The sequence below is a fragment of the Numida meleagris genome, chromosome 4 (assembly GCF_002078875.1).
Source record: "Numida meleagris isolate 19003 breed g44 Domestic line chromosome 4, NumMel1.0, whole genome shotgun sequence".
In the NCBI taxonomy this organism is placed as follows: Eukaryota; Metazoa; Chordata; class Aves; order Galliformes; family Numididae; genus Numida; species Numida meleagris.
Window position 1 is genome coordinate 8045139 of NC_034412.1, and position 10196 is coordinate 8055334.

A 10196-nucleotide genomic window follows, 5' to 3' on the forward strand; every position below is an offset into this window, starting at 1 on the left:
GCCCATGAGGGGGAGGAGGAGGGCAGTGTGGCCCATGATGGTGAGGATGATGTGGGTGATGATGTCCATGAGGAGGAGGGCAGTGTGGCCCATGATGGGGAGGAGGAGGACTATGTTGTTCATCATAAGGAGGAGGAGAAGAAAGGGGTAAATCTGATTTTTCTTGGATAAGAGGAGGACTATGTTGTTCATCATAGAGAGGAGGAGTGGAAGAGGGGTGCTCTGGTTTCTCCTGGGGAGGAGTTGATTGACCGTGGTGTGGAGGGTGAGGGTGGTGATATTGTCTACCATGGCAGGGAGGAGGAGGTTCTTCATGGCTGCCTTGAAGATCTTTGTTGAAACCATGGTTATGCTCAGAGTCTTCAGGTTTGAACTGAAAGGTTGGTGGACCTCTATGCCTGTGATGATGTCCATGATGATGGCAATGTTTGTGTGGCCAACCTGGAGCTGGAGGTCTACATCTTTGTCCGTAGTAACGTTGCTGTTTATGAAAAAACACCAGGACAAGAAGTATTAAGTGATGCGTTAATAGAGCAAACACAAGAAAATGGTGACAGAGCGAGGTGGGAGTCAATATGTTTGCATTTATGGTTCCAGTGATTTGTAAATAATAAAAAATATTTTTTTCAAGATACAAGAGAAGGGGTAGATGATAAAATGTCAAATTACAAAAAGCATCTGAAAGTACTGCAACATTATAAAAAGAAATGATAAAACCAACTGAGCACAATTTGTAATGTATCAAAGTAAAATGAAAACCTCACTGGAATAGTTGTTGTAATATAAAATGGAATTCCAAATATGATACAGATCATCTCCTCTCTTCTTGCTCTCTAAAATTAACTTTGAACCTGCTTACCAGTCTCTACTCACTTTTACTGAGCACTATGATTAAGCAGAGTGGAGACAACTTTGGAGGAGGCAGTTGGAATAGCACAATTCCAATTAATCCTCTGACTAACTTAGTAGTCAAAAACCAGTCTGTTCTCACGTAGAGCATCACATCCAGGTAGTACTAAACAGCCTCTGTAACCTTTCTTCTGTAAGAGTGGACTGAGACTGCAATAACCTGCATTAGAATATAGCCAGACACATTTTAATAATTGAGTACGTACCCAGGGATGATAGAGTTCACAGTTTATTTCTATTCCATTGGGTTCCTCTGGGTCACTAACAGTTCTTGCCTTGCAGAATCCCGTGTGCTAAGCAAAACAAAACAAAAAACCAAAAAACCAACAATGCATATCTGGGTTCTTGTGATGGAGATAATAGAAGCCACTGAGAAGTCAACATTTTAAATGTTAGGCCACTTCCTTGGATACCAAAGTATGTTTATATAACTTAGAACCTGTGCTTTCTGGCCAATCATACTTGCCTTCTAAATAATGAATAAAATATATTTAATTTTTGAGTATTCTTGACTATGAAAACCATTTCCTCATATACATCTAGAGAGCTATCACTCTCCATCTTACTTCTCTTTTGACAGCTGTAGAAACTGGTAATCTACCAATGCCTATATTGACTGATTTTTACACACATTTTTCTATCTTTGCTTGTCAAATGTCTGTGCAATTTGGGCTATTCTGAAATTTTTATTAAGGTACTCAGAAACAGACCCTGTTGTGGCTCTGCTTTTGAGATAAAGCTCAAATTAGAGATTTTTTCCATTTATATTTTTTGAGAAGTAATTTATTGTAATCTTTAACATTGCTTCCCTTAGTGTCCTATCTGCAGTGACTTTTGCCTGCTGTCTAGTACTGTGATAGCTATCTGTAGATAAGCCTGAATTATTCAGTTCTCTGTTCTTCTGCAGCAGAGGGGGAAAAATAATCCCTGGCTCACTGAGATGACATAGTACATATATTTCATTCAAATTCCATGATTCATGTTATTGTAAATGTTTTTATGAAAATAACATGAATAATTTACTAGGGAATTGCCGCAATTTGAATATGAAAGCAAGATCCAAACAGAAAAGTTGAGGTTTAGATCTGAAATATGCCAAACTCCAGTTACACTTAGATTTGATAGTTTAGACTCGCTCCTTATAGAGGAAGAATAGTAGCTGTGAACTTAGGATCTGGACTTTGACATGCTGGATTCTGAATTTTGGGTTTGGGTGTGTGCTTATAAGAAACACTTGGAACCGCTGTGGGAAGATCATCCTGGTGCCACCTCCTGTATCATTTCTCATTCAAAGACTTTACTTACAGCATGCCACTCATCCAGAAATTCACATTCCAGTGGCTCATCTGCTTGTTGCTGTTCTTCTCGGGAACAGTTGGTCTCTTTTATAGAGAATCCTAAAATGTGAGCTTCACGGGAGGCAGTCTGAAACAGAGAGGCCAACTAGGAAGTGCTGACTAGGTGCATTTAAATAAACAAAAAACAAATTAAAAACAACCTGTAATTTCAAAAGCAGCCGTACTTCATACTGTTCTCACATCTCATACAATTCATACATTATCTGTGCTGTTCAAATGTTTGTACGTGTCTGTGTATTCAGCAAGAAAACTGGATTATATAGTTTCTGCCTTTGTTCTTCACTCCTTTATGAGTTTCGTGAATAGTTGCTTTAATTTTCAGCTGCAGTAGTAGTTTATTTCATGTCTGTTGAAGGTGTCCATAGTACATGTGTGCATAAGTTTCACTGGTTTAACTGAATGTTTTAAAGTAGTTGCACATACTCTGTGGTATGTGTTTTAATGAAACTTCATCGTTTCTAAGTTTTACGAAGTCTGTTGAAATCCAATGGTGTAATCTGAATTCTCACTGTAGCTGAATATGGAGAAGTGTGAAGATAAAGCAAAAAAAAAAAAAAAGTGCCTTGAATCCAGGCAATCTGAGAACAGCCATGGACTGAATGGGCATAAGAATAAGTCCTGCATGGAACTACAATATAAAACACTGTTAATTTTCGGAGCAATAGTGCAAGCTACAGAGAGGTGGGGTTGGCATGCTATAATTTAAATGGATTTCAAGAGCAAAATGTGTTGTGGAAGAGGTCATTACAAAGGTGTCCTGAACTGGCACATTTATTGGCAGAATGATCCTGTACTTTTTAAGTGAAAGTCTCCAGATCTAAGAAGGAGAAGATGCGGTGATGCAAGAGTTATGCTTCTAATCACCTAAGGGATAAGTCTTCATGTTGACATCGTTTAGAGATGGAGAACTTATTTAGCAAAGACAGTACTTCTTCAAGAGGTACAGCACAGATACAAATTTACCTCCTGTCCTTCAGAGCTCTCAGAGTGCTGCTTTGTTCTACAGCAGTCAAAATGATCCGTAGTCTGCTCCACTTAGAGTTGTACCCATGTGCTAAATATTCTAAGAGTAAAAAGTTATCTGGTTTAATTTGACAAGATGTATGACTGTGATAAGACACGACTGTACAACTCGACAAACTATGGTTGATAGTAAATAAACCCTTATATTGTATAATATGATAGGTAAATAGGCATACAAAATAAAAATATCCACACATAGAAGACTGGCATTTTGAATGCCATAGCTTTTAGCAGATAAGAAATCCTTTTGCTTTCATGTGCCTAAAATTGATAAGACTTTACAGAAGTAGAGCCTTCAATTTTAAGCAGGTGATTTATATTGAGAGGATGCACACAGTATTTCTGGGCCTAGAAGGATTTGATTTCAGGGCCCATGGTTTTGGATCTGCTCCCAGAATGTTGTCATTTATTAGTAGTAGTTCTAGGACAAAATGCCACTTACCGCCTTCAAAATCTTCTCAACTTTATCGACTTTGAAGTAGTTTGTGTGGTTACCCTCATGGTTGAATTTTTCCAGGAGCTTTGCAGCAATATCTTTATGTTGCTCAGTGACTTCTAAGATTTCAATTTTTACAGGACAGTCTTTGCACTCTAGTAAATCGGGAGGAACTGTGAAAACAGAGAATTTACTAACATTGGAATAGATATTAATACTGTTCAGAGTAAAATCTGTGTATGCATCTTTAATGTGAACTCAAATTAAGAAGCTGAAATACCAAATGCTTCCTTGGAAGTGAAATGCCTGTCTGTCTCTCTGCAAATACGGGTCTGTACTGTCACGTGAAAATGAATATTCTTATAAACCTTCTAGCTTAACTTTGGAATCTAACCGGCTCAAATGGGCATTCTTTCCAAGTTTATTTTTTTTTCTGATAGTCATTATCATGTTTTGGTGGACTGGAGTAGTGATATCATCTGATATCAATAAAGTCTGTTTTAGAAGAGTAGGGTACTCTTAATTTTATTAGTCATTCTTAACATACCATTTGAATTATCTAAAATAGGAATTGTAAGCAGATGAGTTAATCTGTTATGGTTACCATCCAATAGCAGTGCACAGACTTGTACTTCAGTACTAGGACTGCTTTGAGGTATGTGTTAGCTTACAGTAGTGGTTGTTTTACCTGGACTTAATGTACAATTAAATCCATATAATTTAGGTTTCTTCCACAGCTGGCTTGTGTGTGTGATAATCTTACACTGCCCAAAGTCCTGGGGGGAAATAGAGAATATATGACTGTCAGGTTATTTTCACTGGATTTAATCAGATGTAGTTGATTGTAGACATTATGCCTCCTTTTAACGTTCGATATTTCTAAGAATAACAGATGTGGTCATTAATGGAATGTTTGCTCTAGTACCACTCAAAATTTGTGTTCAGATAAGACAGGATCTCCTTCTACAAAAGCCTTTGTTTTAATTTTCAGTTTGCCTGACTGAGGAGACAGTGGAAAACTGAGTGTGTTCTCAGTCATTCTAATACTTATTTACAGTAAGGTACTGCTAACTAGCAGGGGAAGTTAGGATGCCAGAGATACTCAAAGGTTATGTCAGTCTTTATCAAAGAGTGGATGAACCTTTTCTCACATTCATTTTATCCACCTTAACAAAAAGTAAATGCCTTCCTTTGTGTCTGCCCATGACCTTCCTGCTTTGTGGAGTATCACTGCTCTCCTATTTAAATAATGTTTTGCACAGGTAGTTCTCATTCCAGACTGCATCATTGTACTGCAACAAGTAAGGACAAATACTGCAGCATATCATATGTGTACTGACACTACCAATGTTTTACATTGTCATACCACAAACTCAACAACGCTCTAAAACTGACAGAATATAACACTGGCCTTTCTGACTGATATACTAGGAACATGAGTTAAAAGAAATCATTTCTAGTGCCCTTTAGTTGTTAGCAGTTTATTCACAAAACATCAGTTCTGTTAACAGCAGCAGAAGAATGGAGAGTAGCTCTTCTGAGACAGCTCGTTTAACAATGTTGTGCTTATTTGATAACCCTTTTCTAAACCTTTAGCTGGTGTTTAACAACTCTAGAATCCAATAGATTTCTTTTTGTTTATAGTGAGCCTTATTAAAACCTAGCCTTTGCTTAGAGTAGCATAGGAATTCCTGGGCAAGTAAATTAATGCATTTATTGACATATGATTCTGCTGGATGCTATTACTTACCATGGAATAGAGATCGCCATATTCACAAGTCTCCCAGTGCCTTCCAGATAACACGGAGCATTCTGTTTCCAGCACATCCAAAGTTAAGTAAAGGACTGATGAATTTTCCTGGAAGAGAAGTACAGGTTTAAGAAAAAAAAAAAAGAAGGAGAAAATATTTGTTTCTGAGAAACTTGGTCTGAAAGAAACTTTTTTTTAGAAGTAGATATGTTTAATCTGTATTGTAGCTTCCCCAGTTCCCTAGTAAGGTTTTTCTGAGCTGACAAGCATAGTATCATAGAATGGTTTAGGCTGGAAGGGAGCTTTCAGTGTCATCCTGTGCAGCCAGTTGTTCAAGGCAAAGCTAAGTTTGAAGTTAGATGAAAATTAGATCAGCCTTGTGCAGTTGAGTTGTATATACAACCAAGACAGATACTCTGCAACCTCTTTGATCAGTTCCAGTACTTAGTCACTTTCGTTGTAACATTTCTGTGGCCTTACACCTAGTCAGAATTTCCTTTCCTGCAGCATATGGCTGCAGGAATCTGTGAGAAGAGTTTGTTGTTAACCCAGCATCCATCACATAAAGAAAATGGTAATGCTGAAAAGTTGTCATTCCCTCCTTCTGATTTTCACATTGAACATCTTGGTCTATTAGCAAACCTGCTGACAGATTTTCCAAATCCGTCCATTTCAAATGCCCTTAGTGACCAGATGCTGTTTTAGAACTTTGCTTCCTACCCTGTTTACTCAGGGAGTGATGCAATAAAACTGTAATAATCCAAATAAATACAGGAGCCTTAGCTCTGAAATTCTTCTAGTATGTTCTGTTTCCGGAGCAAATAGGATGGGGAATCATAATTTGAATTTGACTGCCATTGTAATGGAATGTGGTGTTAAGAGTTATCTGTGGTTCACAGAAACAGTATTTTATTTTTCTGCAGGGAAATGAATCTCAATTCACATTTGGAATGGATTACTTAAAGTTCATGCAACCCCTGTATGGACATTAGGAATGAAAACATTTCATTTTATCATTTAGATAAATTGATGCAAAGCCCTTCGCTGTGAATGCGTCCCCAGGTTCTAGGAAACTTCATCCATTCAGATTCCTTTTTCAGAGTGTTTCCATACAGACAAGGCCTCAGGAAAGAATTACCACAGTCTGGCGTAATGTTTTATTAGTGAGTGTCCACCAGTGTCATGTTACACACTAGTTTTGCAGTGTGTGTATGTCTCAGCATTGTCTCTATTTTAAAACAGTAGGCTAGGCGATCTGGACAAAGAAACATATTATTCTGTGTCAGAATCAGGAAAAGAGAATAGCTGTCCTGACATCCAGTCTGCCTATTAGCCACATGATTATTCTCTGCTTGGAAGTAGTTAGCATTTTTATTTTACTTCATAATTTTTTTTATAAATTCAAGCTGCCAGTCAACATATTAGTAAAATGCAGACAGAGAAGGGAACAAATGCAGCGACAAAGACGATTTTTCTCTCATTTGTGTTTACGGAATTGCACTGAATGGAATGGTAAGATGGTCTTTTGTGAAATGCACTATTCGCTAGGAGTGCAGTGATTCAATACATTCACTATGTCATCAAAACTTGTGAAATGCTAAAGAAGCCAATTTATCCCTGGCAAATATTTATTTTCTTCAGCAGGATGCATTTGGATTCTGTAAAGCCCAGTGCAGAGCTTGGGTGTAATTAAGTATCTACATCCAAATATGCAGAAGAAAATTCCTCTGTTCAGCAGCTCCTGCACAAGCCCAGAACTGTTATAGTGAGAATACATGGAGTATTTTATGCTCCTACAGTTCCCGTGTAAGCTTAGTAAAGATACAACAGCTAAGAATTCCTCTGGTGAAGTTTCTTAAAGGGGTTGATGTCATAGTTTTGATGCACGCTATTGCATGGAGGAATAGATTACCCACAGAATAACGTTCTGTTTAGGTTTTATTTTATGTTGTCTTGTCAGTGTTGCCACCATCACTTTTTGCTCGAGAACTTACATATTCAGCACGCAAGAGACCACACCCAGCAGCTTTTGCTCTAAGGAGGCACAGAAACCTCATGGGATTAATGTTTTAGCAGTAGGTTAGATCAATTCTTATAGACTCTGTGTGATGTTGATGCTGTGAAGCGCAAAGACAGCAAAATTTATTTATAGCAATTTATTACTGGTAAATTTATTAAAATTTACAAAGCAAAACATGAGCATAGTAACGTAGCGGTTATACCATTTGTCTGGAAGCGTGCTCTGGTCCTCACTCCAAGCTATAGTTCTATAGTTTATGTAGTGTAATAATTGGTTAAAATGTAGAAGCATCAAGCTTTTTCTTTGTAAAAACAATGACAGTTTATCTCATTCATCCAATGACGTTTTCTTGTCTTACTGCCCAGTGGCTCCATTTCTCAGGAGGGGCACACATGGCTGCATGGCAGGAGCTTCTTCAAGGGCAGGAGACTTGAGGGCTTAGGTCTCTATGGTGAAGACTGCTTGCTTCCTAGATGAGCTTTTCAGTCACTTGGCTATTGCATCAGAATCCAATAGTATCTCTCTCCACGTCCTTCTCTTTGAAAAACAAGATGTTCTCTCTTGATTTTTTCGAAGCCTACCTGAAGATCTGTAGCAATCTGGACTTTGGGTTTCTTTTTGAGTTTTTTCTTGTCTTAAGGGAGGGGCAGTGTTAAGCATCTCCATCAAAAAGTAGTTTGCTTTTTTTTTTATTTGCCATACTGAGGCGCGTAATACAGCTCATAAACAGTGCAGATGTGCAGATTTTAGTTTACTAAGCAAGCAGCTGAAAGGTAGCCAGCTACATCGGTAGTGCTGAGTGTCTTTGGTCTCTGTCATCTAAAAGTTAATGAATCTTGTATTCTGCTGTTTTTTCAGCTGTTAATTTGCCTTGGCATTTAGGCAGGCATTCACTGAGAAAGGCTCATGTATATAGTCTCTAAGAGATAGAAATATGGAGAAACCTATGAAATGGGAAATGATCCTCCTACGAACCTATGAAATGGTTCTCCATCAGTCCTTCCCCTCTTTTGCAGGCTGGTATTTTCATCTCCTTTGGCTTCCTTAACCTTTCTTCTTTCTCTCCAGTTACACAGCTATTTTCAAAATTAAGGTAATAACAAAATACCTGTCTTGAAGTATACCTTGATCTAATTAATGCGAGACTTCAGCAGATTAAAGAAACCCTCTGAGTATAAATTATGAATGTTATCTGAGACCTGACAACAGCCCAGGCAGATTAATTTCAAGTATTTCATAAAGCCGTTCAGAGCATCTCTTATGCTACCCTCCGGTCGGCCAAGAAAATAGAGGGCATTCAGCATCCCTGGAACATACAGTAAATCATGCACAAGTGAATACTGTGGTAGCGTAAATCAGGTCTGATTCATTGAATTATATCAGCACTGCTCTGTTAAAAACAATAATCATCAACTTTTAATGAAATGGCTCATTAATTTATAATCACAGCCTTGTATAAATCAGCTTTTAAATTGATACTTACCATGTGTAGTTTGTATGCGTCAGCAACGCGGAATAAGCCGAAGACATAGCCATCTTGGCGATGCCTGTTGACCAAATCCAGCGCCATTCCCGCATCTGTCTCAATGGTCTCGCAGTCTGTAGGCGCAATGACTTGGCTGGTTTGGGCTTGGGCATTGCAATAGTGCAGTAGTGCTAGAAAAAAAGCCGAAGTTAGACGCAGCATTTTGTTTGTGGTGTTAGGTCACTTCTGCTCATGCTCTGATGGAGCCAGTATTCTGCTTTTGAGTCAGAGCGGCCCACGGAAGCTTTAAATGAACGCTAAAAAGTCACGGTTTTATATAAATTTAAGTGTTGTGTCACAAGGCCATTACCTTGGCCCTGGATTAATGTTTGCAAACTGAAAGTAAATGATTACACAGTGATTGAACAGATTTTGAAGAAAGTAGGCCTTTAAATAGTCTCTGGACCACCATCAAAGGAGCTGTGTTTGTGATTCTTCAAGCAGGCATTGCGCAATAGTGTTTTACTATGAAAAATGTTTAGCTTCCAGCACTGTGCTGGTGAGTCTGGCATTAAGAATTTCTAGTTTATGTTTGCAGGTATTACGCAATCTTGGTTTCCTGTTTGCTACAAAAATAGTTGAAATAAAAATATACTGGAATATTTGTGGTCATATTATGGCTATATCCATATCCCTGCGCTTACAGCTCCTTAATGATGAGGGCACTAGTGAAAGGGAAGCAAGAATGTCACTCAGATCAGGAAAAGGGATGTAGCTCAAGGAAGCTGGTGGTCCATGGCTTCTGTGCAGGTACCTGCCACTGTTGCAGATGGGAAAATTTTGAGCAGGCCTCTATCAGCTTTACGTATTTTCAGAATGGTACACAGAATAGGATCGGTAGGCTTAATACCAACGTAGTCTAGTCATGGCGTGAAAGGACATAAAGCTACCTTTGTGCTTTCAATCCAAATAGTTTTGTGTGCTCTTTGGCTACAGTAGCTTTCACAAGACTTAAAAAAGCCTGATCGTTTTGTAGTATTTATTAAAATAATGCAGTGCATACTAATGTTCATAGCTTTCACAGGATATGCCAATGTTTGCATGTTTGACTTTCAAAATTTTTATCTTATTTATTTGTGTGAGAAACATTAAGAAATGTGACGGGTAATCACCGTTAGCCTTCATTAAATTAATCTTTATTGAATAAAAACCCAACTTTTATCATGTCTGTCATC

The 10196-nt window shown here is 38.1% G+C and overlaps 1 protein-coding gene across 1 annotated transcript in view; it reads right to left on the reverse strand.

The window, feature by feature from the left end:
• HRG (histidine rich glycoprotein) overlaps nt 1-9183 on the reverse strand; it is a 10307-nt gene extending 1124 nt beyond the window's left edge. The window contains exons 1-7 of the mRNA XM_021393623.1: nt 8980-9183; nt 5477-5584; nt 4415-4502; nt 3733-3899; nt 2215-2334; nt 1116-1202; nt 3-481 (exon numbers count right to left, since the gene is read on the reverse strand). Coding sequence (XP_021249298.1) covers nt 3-481; nt 1116-1202; nt 2215-2334; nt 3733-3899; nt 4415-4502; nt 5477-5584; nt 8980-9183 — 1253 coding nt within the window. The remainder of the gene's footprint in view (nt 1-2; nt 482-1115; nt 1203-2214; nt 2335-3732; nt 3900-4414; nt 4503-5476; nt 5585-8979) is intronic.